This window comes from Echiichthys vipera, assembly GCF_963691815.1.
Source record: "Echiichthys vipera genome assembly, chromosome: 17".
Taxonomy (NCBI): Eukaryota; Metazoa; Chordata; class Actinopteri; order Perciformes; family Trachinidae; genus Echiichthys; species Echiichthys vipera.
In genome coordinates, this window is record NC_139842.1 from 18,653,133 (window position 1) to 18,673,637 (window position 20,505).

The 20,505-nt window shown below is 42.7% G+C and overlaps 2 protein-coding genes across 2 annotated transcripts in view; one reads left to right on the forward strand and one right to left on the reverse strand.

The window, feature by feature from the left end:
• rnd2 (Rho family GTPase 2) overlaps positions 1–6,291 on the reverse strand; it is a 29,710-nt gene extending 23,419 nt beyond the window's left edge. The window contains exons 1-2 of the mRNA XM_083931316.1: positions 6,027–6,291; positions 5,419–5,506 (exon numbers count right to left, since the gene is read on the reverse strand). Coding sequence (XP_083787442.1) covers positions 5,419–5,506; positions 6,027–6,191 — 253 coding nt within the window. The 5' untranslated portion in view covers positions 6,192–6,291. The remainder of the gene's footprint in view (positions 1–5,418; positions 5,507–6,026) is intronic.
• An 8,546-nt stretch (positions 6,292–14,837) lies between these two features.
• The window catches only part of vat1 (vesicle amine transport 1), a 30,443-nt gene continuing 24,775 nt past the window's right edge, over positions 14,838–20,505 (forward strand). Inside the window, exon 1 of the mRNA XM_083931464.1 lies at positions 14,838–15,459. Coding sequence (XP_083787590.1) covers positions 15,040–15,459 — 420 coding nt within the window. The 5' untranslated portion in view covers positions 14,838–15,039. The remainder of the gene's footprint in view (positions 15,460–20,505) is intronic.

Genomic DNA, 20,505 nt, shown 5'->3' on the forward strand with positions numbered 1-20,505 from the left:
ATGTTACAACCTGTGATGAGTGTGTTCGCTACCCGGGTCAGACATTACTTTCTGAGCATCCTGTGACTCCAGTGAGCAGTAGATTGTTGATTTTGTTTCTGTTCTGGATTGTGGATGTAGTTCACTCATTCTACAATCAAGATTAATCAAGCGGAAAGTGCTGAAGGACAGAAAGCCCACTGAACTCGGCATGTTTTCACAGGCCTCTGGATGCCCTACTGGTCCAGTGCTCTGGGAATGTGGAGTTTGAAGACCATTAAGACACCAGGAATGTTGTAAAGTCAGTTTGAGAGAACGGAGACAGCCAGACTGTCACTGCGAGTGAGCGCTGATGCTGGGATTGTCGTTACACACTTGCTGTGTCTTGTTACCTCAACTTAAAACAATGACACCTCTGATTGTGAAAAATCAAGGCAGCTTTGTCATGAGAAATGAGCTACGAAAAAATATATTTATAATCTGACATTTTTGGGCAAAATTAATGTTTTCTGACTGTAGCACAATACTATGCATCGAACTATAGCCAGATAATGAAAAATGTTGTATTTGTTGCTGTGAACACCCCATTGCAGGAAAAAAAATCATCCACTGCACAGCAAGTGACGTCTTTCATGTCCCAGTCCTGGCAACTTTTTTTGGAAATAAATAGAGAGAAAAACTGGATGGTTACATCGGGAAACGACGACATCGCTTATCAGTCAAAGAAGCTCAACAGAAACTTAAATTTTATTGACAGAACTTCTCAGAATAAGAGTGAGGGACACGTGGTTTGAATGACAAGAAATCTTTGGGTAGTACAGTGGGAAAAAAAACCCACAGCCACACAGAGAGTGATCAGTAGCAGAGGTGTCATGGATGACTACTTGAAAAGTACACTCCAGCATGAAGTTACAAGTTCCACTTTTCATGTGAGAATCAGGTCAGGCATAAGAGAGGCAGCAGAGAGGGGAAACAGAAAGAGACGTGAGTCTACTGCTGTAGGAAGTTTGGCGAAACCCGGCCTGTCATGACACGGACTTGTAAGAAACAGCATGCACATCTCTTAGCCGGGTATTAGTCAGAGGCCAAGGCTAGAGAGGATCATTTCAAGGCACCCTTAGAATATTGGGAAGAGAGGAATAGTGCATTAATGCCCCAGACTCGATTAAAAAAAAACCTGACTGGCTGACTACCAATGTATCCCGTGAGCGTCGACAGTAATCACTAATGGCCCTCAGTTACCACCAAGCCACATTGACATTTTGACCACTTAACAGCTTGGATCGCTTTAAAAGTCCATTAGATACAGACACATGGTGAAACACGCTACACCATCATTCACTATGTGGCTGCATGTAACATAGATACAGTCATACGCAAAATGGTTTTTCCTCATTGGAATTCCATTCAATCACACTCTAATTGACTTAATTCTCCAGATGGCCCGAAGCTGAATGCAGAACTGAATACAAAACACAACTGAAAGTTGCCCTCTGGTCCCCAGAAGCCACAAGGCCTGCCTGTTTCTGTTTTAATGCTTCTTAAAATACTCATTCACTTAGTGCTGCGACACAAACACACATGCAGAGACATACAGATTTACACTCAGTAATGACCTCAGTTAGATCAACACCATAACTGCTATTTTCACCCATCCCAAGGACTAGACCCTGTGGAAGAAACCGAAATTAATGAGACCAAACTAATCAATGGTGCAACAACGGATGCTGGGAGCATTTTTAATGGCAATGCACATCTAACCATACCGAAGAAATGTGAACCAGCCGAGACGCAAGCTGTTTAAATAGCCCTGCCTCGGATAGCGATCAATAATGCTTTGTGAATGGAGCCAGACCACAGCAGGAAGATCTCAGCAGCAATTAAAAGGGAGACATACAGTATTTTGTGTGAAGAGGCTGAAAAACAGCTGTATATCTGGCGATATGGCTTCGGAAAGGCAAGTGGAGGACTGACTGATCCAAGTGTCAGGTCAAAATTGCATTGTCCCATCCCGGTCTCATCCTATATCATCATATACTGCCATTTTTCCAGGACCCTTTGGCGTCACTTTTCAATGCCCTTTTCAATAACCTGGGCACATTGGGCACATTGGGTACAAGCGGCCGAAATGGTTTTCTCAGAAGGGTGGCTGGAGTCTCCCTTAAAGATGGGGGAGAAGTTCAGCCATCCGTGAGGAACTCGGAGTAGAGCCGCTGCTCCTTTGCGTTGAAAGGAGCCGGTTGAGGTGGTTCGGGCATCTAATAAGGATGCCCCCCTGGGCGCCTCCCTAGGGAGGTGTTCCAGGCACGTCCAGCTGGGAGGAGGCCTCAGGAGGGACTAGGTGGAGAGATTATATCTCCACACTGGCCTGAGAACGCCTCAGGATCCCCCAGTTAGAACTGGTTAACGTGGCCCAGGAAAGGGAAGTATGGGGTCCGGGTCCCCTGCTAAAGCTGCTGCCCCCGCGACCCGACCCCAGATAAGCGGTTGAAGATGAGATGAGATGAGACTCCTGGTCTCTGCACTGGGTAGTCCTGCTCGTCATACAAATGACACCTCTGGTGTTGAACACACTGTTTACATTGTAGCTCACATAAAACCACTTGGTTAGGGTTAGGCAGGATCACAAGTGGGGTTAAAATAAGTGCATTTGTAACTTGACTACAGTGACACAAGAGACACGGAACATGAACAGTACAAGCGGTCTCTTGGGTGAAAATCCAGCAATTATCACCCCAACCTACCTCGTTACGCAGAGTTTGGCACTCTTATTCCTGAAGCACTTGCGCCTAATATCACCGTGGATGGGTTTGCAGTTGAAAGCCCAGTGTGTTTGGCACAGACGGACAAGGGCCGTGACAAAGCGGCGGTACTTGATGCCCTGGGAATTTGAACGGGCTGACTGTCCAGTGTACTGTAGGCTGCAGGTTGTGGCTGAGTGGGTACGAAGAGGGAAAGCTCTATTGACATCACTTACTGTGTGGCGTACAACTATCACAAAAGATTCCTTCAAAGGTCGGCAGTGTCAAGGCAGTTTGCAACAGACTGAATTCACAGGTCAAAGTTTATCTAAGTTTAACTCTTAGCCAAAGCATGTCGCACATTTACTTCCCCTCCACGAGTAAATCCACTGATCGCAGCGATTCTGTTGAAATAAATTGATTTCACTCGCGCTCTGCTATAAATGATGGTGTGACCATCAAAGCCAGGGCGCTGAACTGCTGCTGCTGCTTCTGCTGCTGCTAGTGTGCATGAGAGAGATTTTTTAAAGAGAGGAAGTGAAGGAGGACAGGGGCAAGGAAAAAAACTTAAGAGGAATGCTTGGAGACTTTCAATTTTCTTCAGATGAAAACCTTTTTCATCTAAGTGCGAGCCAATTATTTTTGTTGTTAAGAGAAAATATGAACATCTGTGTTTGCTGTGAATCAGTGAATAATGACATGAAACACAGGGACCTCTGAACGCATGCACGCACACACACACACACACACGGACACGCACGAATACCCCCCCCCCCACACACACACACACACACACACAGAGCCACACACAATTACCAAACACACACATACACTTGCCCTGTGGGCAGGGTGACGTCATGTTTGTTGTGGGGTGGGCGGCTCCTGGTTGAAGATTAGAGACTAACATTGCCAAGGGTGGTTTAGGGTTTTAAAGATGGACAGAAGCACAACATTCCCACTACATCATTAGGCTCTTTTTAGCCCAGAGATAAGGAACTCTTCTAAATTGTGGCCCAGGGCCCCGCAGGACCCCGACCCCTGACTGACAGGCTCAAGCTGATTTACTCCCCGGGTCGACATGAGGTCCAAGGAAAAACAACATTCTTCCGCTAACCGACCATGTAACCTAAAAATACTTGCATCATCTCTCCCGGAAAAATAGTTTTAGGTTTGGGAATGTTTATGGTAAAAGAAGGAAACTCCCCCCTGGGAAGATCCCACATTCAGCCATGTCACTGGTCAGATGACTAGAGCCTCTTGCCTGAGATGACCATGATGAGATGCAGATCTCAGGGTAGCTCAGAGCAGTTAATCCATCCATGCTGACAAGACTGGGATGAAAGTAGACCATGGCTTTCAGTCCAGGAGCCTCACTGACACTACGGGCCGCCTGATGGTGGCTAAAACTTGCTTCCCCAGCAAGAAACATATTCACACACTAAAGCCCAGAAAGGCATTGACCAGACACAGTGAGGAGGATTTAGTCTCCTCGGGATGGCACAAAACTGCTCACATAGATTCCTTTCTGTTGAACAACAGTGTTTGACACCAATGTCGGCATTAGTTGTTACTCTGAGCACATCAGCGAGGTTAAGTTTGCCATTTTTAAAGCCTTGAGACTTTTATTAAGGCTGAAAGAAGCTCATGCAACATTAACAAAATCACAAAAAACATTCAGTTGAAATCTTGATGAATGAATCTGGAAAAAATAAACTCGATGAATGGATTTCTTTCATGGTTAAGGGAGGTACCAGGCCAGCTGTGTAAACTCTGGAACATGTACTCTCTTTATATTAATGATTCTCTCAAGGTCCCATGTTGTTCTCATTTTCAGGTTCATACTTGTATTTGGGGTTTTCTACTATAACATGTTTTTCATACGTCTGTCTGAATATACCTGTATTCACCCTCTGTCTGAAAAGCTACATTTAAGTGCCTGTCTCTTTAAGACCCCCTCATGAAAAAGCCCATACTGCTTTGATTGGTCAGTATTTCTCCTGCATCTGCGCTCTCTGCGTTTCTGTACTGTCATTGCAGCCAGGGAATTATCTGCTTTATAACTTAACCTGCTTTATAATTTCAACAAGACATAGGATTCTCACATGTTTCTATATGAGACCTTAATAAATAAAGGCTAATATAAGATTGACTTCTGATACGCCTGAAATCATGCAAAGGAGGAAACTCAAGGAAACCGACATCTATTAAGGCTGGTATGTCAGCACACCATGACAGTCTAACTGATGAAAACACTTAAACAGTTAGGGCAGTTACTGCTCCCTTCAGGCCCATCCTGACTCAATTATCCACACCCTCACCCCTCTCTCCCCCAACAGTCGCCTGACCCTGGCTAGAGCATGGGAAGAACCACACACACACAGTGGACAGCACAGGGAGGAATGCAAACACAAGGCACAAAAGAGAGACATGGCTGGCACCGAAGTTTCTAGCAAAGACAACAATCATAAAGAGCAGATGCACCAAGCTAAAAAAAAAAAAATGAATCTAAAAACACAAGACATCCATCGGAAGGCAAGGTCAAAGCAATTTGTCAAAGAGATTACGGCCGGAAAAGTTGGAGATGCAAGTTGGAGGCAGTCCTCCCACGGTCGCAGCCGGGGGCAGGCACCATGGAAAAGTGAGAATGGATTGATTGGATGTCAGAGACAGTGCAGACAGAGATATGAAATTGTCTTACCTGACGTGTCCCACATATTCAACTCAATCCGGTGCTTGTCTATCTCAAAACTGGCTGTGTAGTTTTCAAACACGGTGGGCACGTAGTTCTGAAAACAAGATTCATTTTAGTTATCCAATTAAGACGTACAAGATAAACCTGTGTTTTTACACCACCACAGGCTTCAGAAGAGGAGACTATGGGGCAGAAAAAAAATTCATGTTTGAAATGATGCAGCAGATAAACAGTGTAAAAATAAGAAACATTTCACAGCAAATCTACTGTGATCCCTTTGGGGATATTTTAGAAATATAGTGACATTATTATTAGCAGATGGAGACAACGCCTTCAAGTTTTATGGGCAGTACAGACACAATGAAAGTGAATTTAGACATTACACGACTAATAAAGTGATTTTACAGGCATTCTTCAGACTTCCCTGCACCAGCACTCTTCATTTAACATTTCTATCTTTGGGCAGGTGGATGTATAGAACCAGCTGAACAAGTGCTGAAGTTGTTCACTATTGCATTTTAATGGCAGTGCTCACTCACCCATTCACGAACTCCTGATCTCTTATCTTCAAATTAAAAAAACAAAACAAAACACGAGACTTTTGATAGACCTACCTCTGGATAGCAGTCCTTTGCAAAAACGTGCAGGAGTGCCGTTTTCCCACATTGCGTGTCCCCGACCACCACAATCTTACAGCGGCTGCCTAGACTGTCCATGCTTTGTCCGTCAGAGGTGTGTTGTTGTTGACGCGGGGATGGATTGCATCCAGCATCCAGCATAGGAGACGCAGCGGAATAGAAAGATGCGAAAGAAATATGAGCATATACATGCGCCCACCCGGTGCGCTTTATCCAGCTCCGTCTGTCCTGTACGCGCAGCTCCGCCGGTCCCGCTGACACACTCTGACTGACTGGTCGGCTACCGAAACCACAGGAAGGACGCGCGCGCACACACACACACACACACACACAGCCCTCCCTGGAAACTCCGGCAGTTTGATTACTGGCCACGCCCTCCTGATATTCACGTCTAAGTCACATCACTCAACTGTAATAGTCTGCTCTTATGGGAAATAAAGAGTCCGTGGGAAATTACCTTTTGTTTGTTTTTTCCTTATAATATCTCATTGATAGGTTATTTCTAAAGAAGTGGCTATACAAGTTGTACTCATAGAGGTTTACAGAGACAGTTCTGCCTCTGCATCAGAGTTACCTTTGTGGGGCACAAGCATTAATTGTGTATGCAAATACTGTTTCTATTGGAGCTTCATTAGACTGAGACTTTACAAAGAACACTTGATATTTTGTCTTCCTGTGTTAACATCAGGTCCATAATTTATCCATATCCCAAGAACTCAGCAGAGCCCATTGAGACAAGTTAGATGACACGTGATTATTTTCATGCCTCTGTGCCAGCGACAGCAGTGGCCGGAGGCATTATGTTATTGGGTTGTCCCTTGTCCCACTTTCTTCATATTTGGCACAAATGTCCACTTGGAGTCGAGAATGAACTGATTGAGTTTGGAAATCAAAGGTCACCGTGACCTCACAAAACCCATTTTTTGGCCATAACTCAAGAATTTCAATAATTATGACAGCATTTCACACCAATGTTTGACAGCTAAAAAATGATGAAGAGATTAAATTTTATATATATAGGTCAGAGGCCAACTTCACTGTGACTTCATGATGTAGTCAACGCCATAACTCAGGAAGTGGAGGGGACGCATTTGATTGGATACTGAGATGGTGACACTAATCTTGAAACTGGGGTGCCCGGTTGAAGATGTGTGTGAAGCAGCAATGTTTTGCAAAAAATACACCTTATACCGTTTTATTAAATTCCATCAAATACTTTACTACATATAGTATACATGATATATATAAACTGATGATTCATAATCCCCTGTAAGTTTTGTTTTAGCTTATTTGTTTGCCAACATTTACCGGATGTATATGTGCATGTGTCTGTTTGCTGTAACATTTGTATTTGTGTGCTTTTGACCACAAAATAACTCTGCTATGCACTCTGTAGGGAGCATATGAAACCAGGTACTGCTGCCGTTTACTGGGTGGATTTCTGTTTTTGTCCAAATTAGTATTATCAGCTCTTTGATTTCTTCACTAAAGAGATACCACGGTGAATCAGTCACACCTCTCTTAGCAACCAAATTGTAAGGTGGTAATTTCTTTGCTGTGGTGATGAATTGCTCTCCAGGGGGATGATTTTTAAGAATATGTGAACCATTTAGTGTCGTCCTTTAAAGTAACTAAGTAGAGCTCTTAATATTCTAGAAGCAGCCTTTTAAGTGGATTTAATATGCCTATCTGTGTGTCTGTTTGCCCTATAATAATCGCTGACTAAATACCTATTTTTTCTCATCACTGTTGGGAGAGCAGCATAAATACTCTGCACATTATGCCTTTTGATTCAGTGCCAGCATGACCTCCTAATGGAGATACAATAAATGCAGCGCACATAGATAAAATAGTCCATCAAATTAAGTAATTAGGGGTGGCTGAGCTACCTTTATGGGTCTCATCGCCTTTTATTTAGTTGATGTTCCTTGTAAGTGCCCCACCGAGGAGTTATTGGTTTTGTGAATGAGATAATTAAATGAGCTGCACCACGTGCCAGGCCATGTCAGCACTGTTGAGTCATGTTTTCTCCCCTGAAGACCTACACTGCCACCTTCTGGACAACAATGACATTACATTACACAGAAAACAATAACAGAAATGAAAATGGGGAAATTCAATTTTCACTCTATTTTTTCATTTTACACACACACAGGCCCGAAATACACACACATGCACAAACAGGACCTATATACATGCAACTAATGGAGAGATGTTAGAGTGAGGGGCCAGTGACCGGCACACCGAGCAGTTGGGAGTTCGGTGACTTGCTCAACAGCACCTCAGCAGTGCCCAGGAGATGAACTGGCACCAAATGGCACAATCAGCACAATACAACATACTTGCAAAATTGCTATTTTGCTATTACTTGTCCTCTTCATTATTTGTGTGGTATTGTTGGACTGATAGGAGACAAGAAACTTCTCCATATTTACCAGATTTGCTATTTATGATCTGATATATGTGCAAATGAAACACTTGATGGTAGGACATAATCTGTGTATTTTAGATAGGGGATACATTTTGTGACAGAAAATACTGTCTGAAACTTTTGCTAGGGAAGAAGAAACTTCTCCATATTTTCCAACATTACTTGTTATGATCTGAAACATGTGCAAAATTAAACACCGTAGGTGTGAATGGTTGTTTGTCTGTGTTTGTGTCTATTTGTCCTGTGATAAACTGGCGTCCTGTCCAGGGTGTACCCCGCCTCACGCCCGATGTCAGCTGGGATCGGCTCCAGCCCCCCGCGACCCCGACAGGGACAAGCGGTTGAAGATGAATGATGAATGATGAATGAATGAATGATAGGACATCATCTGTGTGTTTTAGAGAGGAGATAGATTTTGGAGCAGTCCGAAAAACTACAGAAAATCCAGTCTGAAAGAATGTGTGTCTCCCTGTAACTTTTGATAGGAAAGAAGAAACTTCTCCATATTTGTCAACATTCACTTATCACTTATTTAGTTTGTACTTATTTTATTCAATATGTTGCTAAACTGCACGGTGCATATTGTTGTATATTGTATATACCGACGTTTAACCACAATGTCTGTTGCACTCTGTCACATCTAGTTAATTGTTTGATTTATTTTATGTTAGCTTTATTGTTACTCTGATCCTTTCCCATCTTTGTATTGAAACTGTAATAATTTCCCTCGGGATAAATAAAGCTTCTTGAATCTTGCATCTTTGAATCTTGAATTACTCATTATGATCTGAAAGAAGACCTGAAACAACACCTACATTTTTAATTGTTTCACCCTGACGAAGAAGCTTGTGAATGGGCCTTGTAATGCTAACCATAACAGCAAAACCTTTAATGTAGCATTACTTAAGGGGAGACAGGCAAAATCATTAATAGGTCATTTGATTCCTTCCTTCACAAGTCTTCTTTCCTCTTCCTTAATGAATCACTGATAAATGCAGCAGCCGGCTAGCACACTATGTAACCCAAATCACACACCCAACAGGTGCATGCAGGTTCTGGCTAACATGCATTTAATGAAGAGTGTGATGCCTTTCTGCCATAGTGACATCAATCTTGGTCACACTTGTGAAAGCTGAGCCTCATTCAGCTCAAAACTTGTTTAGACTTTGAGGAGACAGTGGGATAGAGGGGCTGAGTCATTATATTACGCTTTGAGAACGAACGAAAAATAGAAATGTAGTGTTGCTACACAGGGTGTAAAAACGGTGCAGCTCTGCTGTAATACGTGTGTCTGGAGTTTTTTGTTATACATCTCTGTGTTGTTGCCTTGGTGTTGTTGCCTTGGTGATGTTTTATTCTGCTGTTGATTCTATAAGAAGCTACAATTAAGCAGTGTTCGCACCCGCTGCCCTCTTTGTCCTCTGATCTGGATTATTCCAGTGAGGCTATACAGAGGAAGGTGGAGGTTTGCTTATAATTGATAAGGGCCATTTATAGAAATGGAACATTGTGTTGGTTTGGACATCGGAGCTCTGTGGTGAGATGTTGGTCCGCTAGTGTATATGTTGACATTTAATGCAATTTATTCATAGCCTATATTTGCTCAAAAATATAAATACATTTGAACTTACCTATTATATGCTTATTATTTACTTTAAAAGTCATTAAAGCGGGCCTAACCACCCCTGCTTGTTTGTGGAGAGGATGTTGCTGTAATGTTTTTCAAATTGAATGTTGCTTTCAACAGCAAAAGTGAAATTCTTCCAACTCCATTAGGCTTATATGACAGTCGAAGGGTGGCACAAGTTTTAGAAGCAGAACTCCGGGCAGATTTGGGGTAAGGGGGAAAAAACATCACTATTTGAGTCAATTGAACAGCAGGTGGCAGTATGTATTCATTATTAAAGCAGGCTTATTGTCGTTTCATAGGTTAACTGATCTCTCCAGTCTTTAAGAAACTGCTCAGGCTGTTTACGTTGTAAAGAAAAACATTAAATGTTTCCAATATCACTTTAAATTAATTTCACTAAATGTCCATTCTTCATGACCTAGAGAACGAGGTCGCGGGTACAAGCGGCCGAAATGGGTTTTCTCAGGAGGGGGTCTGGAGTCTCCCTTAGAGAGAGGGGGAGAAGTTCAGCCATCCGTGAGGAACTCGGAGTAGAGCCGCTGCTCCTTTGCGTTGAAAGGAGCCAGTTGAGGCTGTTCGGGCATCTGGTAAGGATGAACCCTGGGCGCCTCCCTAGGGAGGTGTTCCAGGCACATCAGGCTGGGAGGAGGCCTCCGGGAAGACCCAGGACTAGGTTGAGAGATTATATCTCAACACTGGCCTGGGAACGCCTCGGGATCCCCCAGTTAGAGCTGGTTAATGTGGCCCGGGAAAGGGAAGTTTGGGGTCCCCTGTTTAAGCTGCTGCCCCCGCGACCCGACCCCGGATAAGCGGTTGAAGATGAGATGAGATGAGATGAGATGAGATAAATGTCCATTCTTGTTAAGGACATTGGACGATTGAATAGCTAAAAGTCAGGGGAAAGATACCACATGTAGTACAAGGAAAGAGTGTTATTGTCGACCAGTCACGGCGCATACTTTTGCATAAATACTTACAGTGAATAGTAGGTTGATTACACTCCCTCTCATGCTGACTATTCAAGACAGTCCACTGCGTCTGCCAGCAAGTGGGTGAGGTGTTCTGCATCCCCACTGCCTGTTTATTAGTATGTGCTGAGGGATGCTTTGATGGATATGCTGCTCAACCAATTAACTCATTACACCATCCGTGCTTAGACCTGAGATGTCAGCGCCAGATCACTCAACAAGAATAGATGGAAAAAAAATAGATAAATGACCAGAGGTTGAATTGGTAAGGAGACAGGGTGCAGTGGCTTGTGACTTCAGAGCTCTCAGGTTCTGTAAACTTGACAACAAGACAATACGAAACAAACAACAGCATTTTAATTTAACATCACAAATGACTGGAGCACCTGTAATTACTGCATACATGCTTTGGTACGATCTTTACACTGCAACTGCACTGCTGTTTGATGGGATGATAAAACCATCAATCAGTTATCCCGATAAAAGTAATTTCATATCTCAATAAGGATATATATCACGATATGGATTGTTTTCTGGCAATTGTGGGAATTAAATACTAAAGTACTGAGTTTTTCTCCCATTTTATTTACAACTTAAGTGCAAAATGAACATAACATGCAAGGGTCAGAACGTAAAGCGCTCTCCAAATTACATAAATGCTGTTTGTTTTTTTTACATTGCAGTGGAAACGATAAAGAGAAATATATACAACAGACATCTTTGTATGGTTTTGACACTAAATATCTGGGTACCCTACTAGGCGACGATATTCCCACGGGTATTTCAGCCCTGGCTAGTAACTTTGTTATTTTAATCTAATTGTTGCTATATTCTATATTGTGTTCTGTTTTTAGGGTGACTTTAACATCTGTCTAGAGACTACAGATGAAAAATAGCCTCTTGGCTAATTCTGGCACATTTACAGTAATGCTATTAATGTGCACTGTCCCTGTTTTCAAATAAACTAAACTTAATAAAAGTTAAGATAACATTTTCTGCAAAGTTTGGGTTAATGTGCTTGTTACAATATGATTTTCCGATTATATTGAAAGACAAATTATAATACTGAGTTATCAACCATCCTTAATATATGTACATGTCAAGTATTTATTTATTTATTTTTAGTTTAGATAGTTTATTTCTAATATGTGAAAGGACAAAATAATCATACATTAATGGGGAGTCATGAAGAAAAGGAAAAAAACAGAGAGAAAAATAAGTGTACAATAACAAAGTAAACTGAAAAATATAAATTCTGCTTACATATCCAAAAAGGAGTGGGAAGAAGTATAAACTTATTTTATGCCACCCCTTTTAGTCGTGTTTAGTATTGTAATAAAATGCAAGTTAACCTGGTATATGTGGTTGTTTCTTATGAATTCTGTGCTATGTTACTTTATACTTATATGTTAATACATTTTAGAGGGAAATATTTAACATTTTACTCCACTTAATGTATATGATAGCTATATATCACTAGGCACAGTACTTTGTCATGAGAAGAGATATGCTTAAGGTAGGTGAAAACACTTATATGGGAGGACCAATTGGTGTGCAGGAGCTTTTAGACATCAGATAATATGAAGTTAGAATTTTCTCTACCAGCTGTAACATTATGATGCTGCTTATACTTTACGGTTTAACACAGTGGTTTCAAACACCAGGCTCTGGACTTCCAGGGTTCCCATGACAAAAATCCTAGACATCACAAGATTATCAGATAACAAATATCCTAAATTCTGTTTACTTTTCAGTCTTTGCTTCTTCTTTTTGAAAGCTAAATACTGGATAGTTTTACCTGAAACGATGAAACTATCCCTGAAGGCATCAACATGATTTGTTTGAACTTTTCAGAATCCGTGGACATAACGGGGTCTTACAAAGAGTCGTAAGTCAAAAGGGCTGCAGAACCCTGTTTTAGCAAAACAGCAGCACTGAAGGCAATTCAGCCTCTCACTTAGGGATACTGTAATGCATGAAATATTAACATTTAATAATACATTTAGGCACTAAGGCACCTTAATACTTTCAGTAATAAGCAGGTAAGTCCCTAGAGCCACAGAACATGAAGGTATTTCTTACATCTGCATTAGTAGCATGTGTTGGATTTGCATGATTTGCTGTAAATCCCACTATTTTCCCAGTGTTTGTATTTCAGACACACGCATCCTCCTCAGGGATCGCCCAGACTCCCTGCAGACTCTATTTGCCTGGCAGAGTGGCGACACAGTACTTTATCCAGGCCAAATTGTAACATTGAGCAACATTATGCATTCAGTAACCTACTTAGACAATAGAGGAGGTCTCCAAACTACACCAGGTGTCTAAAGCAGTACACCTCTTTTCCTGCAACCTATTACTGTGTTCCTTTTTACCGCAGCCATTTCCTGTGATGGATTACATTTTCAGAAGCCCTGTTTAGGTGCTGGAACATGTTCTGAAATGTCATTCTTAGCCTCACAAACTATTCTATAAGGCTTTTGGATTGTGCTTCTCTTCTAATCATTTTTGCAGACTCCAACCTGCAATCATTTTCCTGACTAGTACATCACCATACTGGCCATGTCAGAGCTAATGAGGAGAAGAGCCACTCTGCAAGCACCCGCAGCATTCTGATATATATTCAGAGTGGCTCGGTGTGGTCGGTAGGGAGAACAGACAATCTGCCTTGTAACATTTGCCTGTGTCAAAGCGGTAGATCAATAATGCCTGCATTCGACATCATTAAGCTCCTGTGGGATATTGATTGGGACTCGGCTGACTTTGGCCCCAGAAGTGCTGAGTGGCACTTTACGGCCACAAGGTGTCTCACCGCTCCTCGTGTGGTCCAATCCCTCTGTCTGAATGGACACTGGGCTGGTCTCTCTGCTCTAAAGGTCTGTACAGAGCTGCTGGAAAATGTGAATAGACTCTGGTTTCCTTTTGTGTGTGTGTGTGTGTTTCAAATATTAGAGACACTGACAGTCGCATCCATGATCACAAAAGTTTGTTTCCATCACACGTTACGAGCTACTTGTTATCTGATGGAGCGGTCACCGTGCCCTGTGGCCCTGACTCCCTGGAGCCGAATAATACAAAGCAGGTCATATTGTTTAATCAAAAAAGAACTGGCGTGACCTCAACACAAACTCATATTTTTCTGAGCTGCCTGTGCAGGGAAGTTATAACAATGAGCCCTACGCTGGCCCAAAGTTCCTGCAAATCCTAATGCAGAATAGGCAGCATAAACAGACATTTCCTCCGGCTCCTTCTGTTTCAGCACCACACACCTCACTGTTAAACAAGCAGCAATAAACAGACAGCAAATACTTGCTGAAAGAAATATGAATTCTATAATGTGATGCCTAGATCTGAGTTTGTCCTTTTTTATTCTCTCTCAAGGATTAAACCTGCAATTTTTCTGTGGCTATTGAATGTAGCATGCAACCCCTTTGCTCTTATAAGATTACAGCATTTAAATTTGATGTGTGTAGAGTTGAGGTAATCAACAGATTTTCAAGAGGGTTTTTATGGGTCTGGCTTCAACTTTATTTGCCTTTCAGCTACAATGGACATTTTTGCAAATCACCTCTCTCTCTGCTTGATGCAATATAGGCTTATCTTATAGCCCTACCCAGACAGCCAAACCCACCCAATCACAGACGCCAAATCCCTGGGTTTCACAGCGCTCCGTGTTTTCCACCCTGCCTCTGTCTCAGCCCACTCACACTCCCTGTCAGAGCGCGGCGTTGACATCCACTGGCCACTGATCAGCCCACTTTGTCGGGGTTTGTGTCTTCATGCAAGACTGTTGAAAAAGAAGCTCTGCATTTCTTGTATTCGCAAGGCAAGCGTACGAGATAAAACAACGAGTCCTTCCACGGCAGCAAAAGCGCAAGAAGACAAAAAAAAAACCAAAACAAAACACAAAAAGCCTTTAAGCAATTTAGACTCATCACTTGTCTCACAGCTCCCTGCACAATGTCTGGAGAGGACGCACCTGCCGAGCAGCAAAACGCCGTGGACCAGAAGCAGGAGACCAAACCCGCCGAGGAACCCAAAGCGGAGCCACCCAAGACGGAGCCAGCACCGGCCGCCGCCGCCGAGGCTACCCCCGCGGCGACCACGGAGAAGGTCCCAGAGGAGGAGACGTTCACCTACCGCGCTCTGGTGCTCACCGGTTACGGGGGCTATGATAAAGTGAAGCTGCAGGTGAAGAAGGGTAAGCCTGCGCTCAAGGCTGGAGAGGTCCTGGTTCGGGTCAAGGCATGCGGGCTGAACTTCGCAGACCTAATGGCTCGGCAGGGGCTGTACGACCGGCTGCCGTCCCCACCGGTCACCCCGGGAATGGAGTGCTCTGGGGTGGTGGAGGCTGTAGGAGAAGAAGTGACGGACAGAAAAGTAAGCACACATGCCTCTCAGCTTTCTTCCCTATACTTTAAATCTCGTCTTTACTGCGTGTGTTTTATTGTTTAAATGATGAATATTTGCCTCACTTGGTTTTTTTTGGTGCTGAAGTGCTACATCTGGATATGGGCGTGTCAGGCTGTGCTCGCTGCTCCGGCAGTGGTGCTAGGGCTGTGTAGTTTCATGTCTTAATGAATTTAATGCCAGCAGGCTTTTGGGGCAGGTGATCAACACACATTAGATGTATAACAAATATTGATCTTTCATGTTTGAGCTGTTATTGGTGTTCATCCGTTCATTCATTCGTGCGTTAAGAGAGCGTTTGTTAACGCACAGTGGAAAGCAATAACACATGTGAGCGTGTTGTTGTCTTTTTATCCAGATTTTGTGTTTTTATCTCTGCAAAAGAAGCCCAAAGTGTGGAAATGACACGAGTTGAGTACAATGAAGTCAGCAGCAGGCGTCGCCCCTCTTGTCTCACGGGTTCTCCAATTGCGCCGAACTGTGCGCACTTAGATTGAGCAACTTTAAGTTCACAATTGTCGCCGAGATGAAGATCATTGTTCATACAGCGACGTGTGTGTGATGGAAGTCCAAATAAACGTCAAAATGAGTGGGATGCTTTACACCCTTGCAGCACCTACGCTGTATTGCGCTTTGATGAGTGCCAAGGCGCGGAGAGGCTGCGTCAAGTCAGCCAGAATGAGACCGGAAGACTTCTGTGCCTTCAGAATTAAAGTCATCTGATTTTCCTTTTGCTTTAAATGATAGCGAGCAAAGTGAAACTGAAAATATGTGAAAAATGTGGAAATCAAGAAGGAGTGATGAGTAAAACATGTTTAACCACTAGGGTCGTACAACATTTGCTGATACAGTGCACATGTTGGGTGCAGTTCCTTATCCTGCTTGGGCCTTTATGGCTCTAAATGCAACTGTAAAGATAACACTTTGGGTGAAAATGCAATAGAAGAGGCCACCTCGGTTGAAATGTGCTACTCCTAGTTTGCTTGCAAAGTGTCGAATAGTGTTGAGTGTTTAATAAGGGACTTTATTGTGGAGAGGCGGGCCAGATGCCACGGATATTAATATGGCTGACTTGACACCGGTGGCGGACACCAGAGTCACCGACGCCTTTTGTTATCGGGAGCGACGGTGGCGCACAGACTCGCCGAGCGTAAAGGGCGAGGCGCGACGCAACACACGGCAGCATGGTGTCGAAACAGAATCACTCGCCCTCTTTGTCAATAGAGGGCATATCGCCTCGGTTGCCTTCAAACCATATTTACAGTCTTATATATATTAGGGTCCAAACAGACAATAAAGCAAAGTCAATTAAACAGTCCTAATAAAGAAACAACAGCGTTTCTTTTACGCTCAGCCACAGTGAATGAAGTGGTTATTATTAGTGGCTCTCATACATTGCATGATGAGTCACAGGCCTATATGTCAGTCTCCTGGCTGCATGGCATCACCACGGTAACGCCTTTTGTAAGGCAATTAGACTACAAAGCCAAAATGTTACACATCAGCCAGTGATGACTCACACCATTTGTTGTAAGAGCACCACATATTATCACATCAGCCAGTTACCGTATGTGGATAGCACTAGGCAGATCAGATGTATCATGCAAATGCAGAATCAGCTCATCTGGAGGGGAGTGGCACATATGCCAAGTCCTTATGGATGGGGAATCTAAGCAGAGGAATAGGAGTATGATTGGAGACAGGTCAGCCAAGAGCAGCCACACATCAGAGAAGGTTAAGACTTTGTGTTTCTAACATACTTAATAGCTTCTTTCCACATTGTCAGTAATGTAGATTGGATTTAAAGGTCATGCATTACACACACATGCACAAACACGCGGATTGTCATCAAGGCCTCACACTCCCACATCCCCTCGCAGCCCTTAGTTTATAGAATTAAGAGCCAATCTTCCTAATGGATGGAGATCTCTGAGATCTTTTGGCAGCCAGCTCAGAGGGAACCTGCTGACCCCGATGGCACAGAATTTTTGGGAGGCTCATCACTCACTGCGGCTCTATCCGTCTGCCTATCTATCTCTGTTTCCCTCAACACAAAGACATACAATATTGGGTGTGTCTGATTCTTTGCTCCGCATACAGTGTGCACAAATATATGCTCACATTCATGCAATTAGATAATGCAACATAAACACTGACGACTCTGTAAAGTGTGATTTCTATTTTATCTTTCCGGCATTTCAGTATAAGGCCGAACCTTGTGTTCTCTAATGTAAGTGGCCGCGTTCCCACACAGATATATCAGAGGCATTTGAGAACCTGCAGCTTTTTAGTTAGATGAGAAAAACACCCATCCCTCAATTTAATGTAATTAAAGGTCCCATAGCATGCCTATTTTCAGGTTGATACTTGTAGTTTGGGTTTCTACTAGAACGTGTTTACATGCTTTACAGTTTTTTTTGATTGCTTTGACACAGTAGTCGACTCAAAATCCACATTCTTCAAAACTGTTAACGCAAAGGCCTAAACAGTGGCACCAATGGTCAGAATGACTCATTTTGCCTGCAAAAGGCTCTACCTCCGCCAAAACATTTAAAATATGGACCAAAAGCAAATTTTGCCCTCAAACAATACAACTTGCACACAAGTGCATGAGTGCTTCCAATCAGTCATTAGACAAGGGGCATCAAAATACAACATTCAGCTCTCAATGTGAATCAGTGCTGCATTACTGGTCAGCAGCTTACATAGCAGAGCCAATTTGCTTTCTTGCAAAAAATAGATCCAGAATCATATTTTTCAAATTTTATTGAATGCAGTATTCATTCTTTTTTTTTTGAGATTGTGGCTAAGAAATGAAACATTCCAACAGAAACCACATATATAGTATAAAAATCCATGACTGTGTAAGACATAAGGAAAATAAAAATAAAAATTCTGTACAATAAAGAAAAAAATCTCTTCTAGTCTATTCTCTATTGACGAATGGGCCACATGGCCTCATCTACATCGCACTCAATATTTTCTCTTGCGATGCACCTAGGGAAAAATCTTCTTGCATGCCTGATCCAGCCTTGGCATGCCTCTGCATCTATATCTTGGGCAGCAGTGGTCATTGCATCGATCAAGGGCATCTGGTCATAGGGGCGATGATCGTAAACCTTCCATCTCCATGCACTGAAGAATTCCTCTATAGGATTTAAAAATGGAGAGTATGGAGGAAGCCTGCTGACTGATTGCAAATTGAAAAGTTGTGTGAAGCAGTGTCAAACAGGTGCTTCAGTGATTGCATACTGGTCAAGAAGTGTCTAAGAGATGGGAACATATATGTTCTGTCTGGTTACCAGCTAAAGCAGTGGAGTTTGGACTGCTTGAATGACATCTGCGTTAACTGATTTGCAAAAGGGTGCAGGAAGTGTGTCAAAACAATGACAATGGGTTAACTCATTTGCAAGAGGTGTCTTTTGCTCTGCTGAGAGAGTGATGATGAAGACTGAGAGGTTACCAGTTTCTTCAACCAGGTCAAAGCAATCAAAAAACTGTAATGTTCAAAAAACACATTATTTTTCTCATATTGTATGTCTGAATATACCTGTATTCACCCTGTCTCTCAAATGTTCCACCTGTCTCTTCAAGCCCTCCTCCCAAAAAGCCCAGTCTGCTCTGATTGGTCAGTGGTTATGGGTCTTCGGCATCTTCTGAGCTTTCCGTCATTGCAGCCGGGGATGGACTGTAACGGCACTTTCTACCTATATATAGTACATTTGTGACACCACAACCGTAGAGTAGTTCGACGGCTTGTTTAAAGAGACAGTTTCTGAATACAGACTGTGTGTATTTCTCTGTGGACTGAGCCTTTGAGACTTTCACAGTATTCATACAACACCTCAGCCTTCTTTATAATAAAAAAGACATGGAAATCTCAGGTTTTTACAACATGGGACCTTAAAAATCCCCCTCTACCGCATGCTACAATACATTTGTTTAAGTGATGGAGACAGCACTTGCACCATTGTTGCCGATCATCTTTCTCCTGTTGGTTTTGTTGATTGTTTTACTTTAGCCTCTTGTGTTTTTATACATATTCATTATCCACTGCATGCCTCCCTTTATATTTCAATAACTTCTGCAAAACAAGCATGCCTTGAGTGGGGACAGTACAGTTGAATGAAGTAATGCTGTACAATGCCCTAACCCTAAATGACCTAACAGAGAGAGTGCAGGGAAAAGTGTAACAGTGAGTAAACGAGGGAAGAGGGGAAATATCACAAATCACACCAAAACTCCCCCGACGCCAAACATCAGCACTTTTTTCTCCCGACCCGCTTCATTCTTTTCTTTTCTTTTTTTTTCATTTTTCATGCTCTCCCTCTGTGAGTTTTGGTCGGATCTGACCCATATGTTCTCAATTACCTCCCTCTGGCCCACATTGTCAGTCTGGTATTTCCTCCATCCCTCGCGCTAACTATCTCTCCTTCTTTCATATAATCTCTTCATCGTCGTACAGCCAGTGGATCCTTCTATCATGCATGTTTGCATCCTCTCTCATTCATATATACCTTCCTCTTTCATCCTACATGTCCTTTTTCACCATGATGACATTAAAAGCTTGCTTTCACACTCTGCATGGCCTGTTGATAGTTTGCCATACAAGCTGCGGGGTTCAAAATGGAAAAAAAAGACATCTGTGTTTTCTCTTTTTCCCCTCACGCTTCAATGTGGTTTCTGTTGATAAAATCTGGAAATTTCTGATACTGAAAGTGTAGAGTTGCGTCGAGGCTTCTAATATTTACCTAGATGCAAAATCAAGATGAGGAATATATTTTGTGAGCTTGATGTGCTGATTTGCATAATTAGAGGTGCAGTCAAGTGCAAAGAGCAGCATGAAGACCCTCTTGTGACAGATTTTGCTGTGTGTGAGCAGGGCGTGGCCTTTATCTGAACATCATATAGACCGCGTCGAAGCACAATACCACCTACGCTTACACCAAGGAGATATTATGTTTCCTTTTAATTTCATTTACAGCAGCCATGCAAGCTGTGTGGGTGTTACATTTA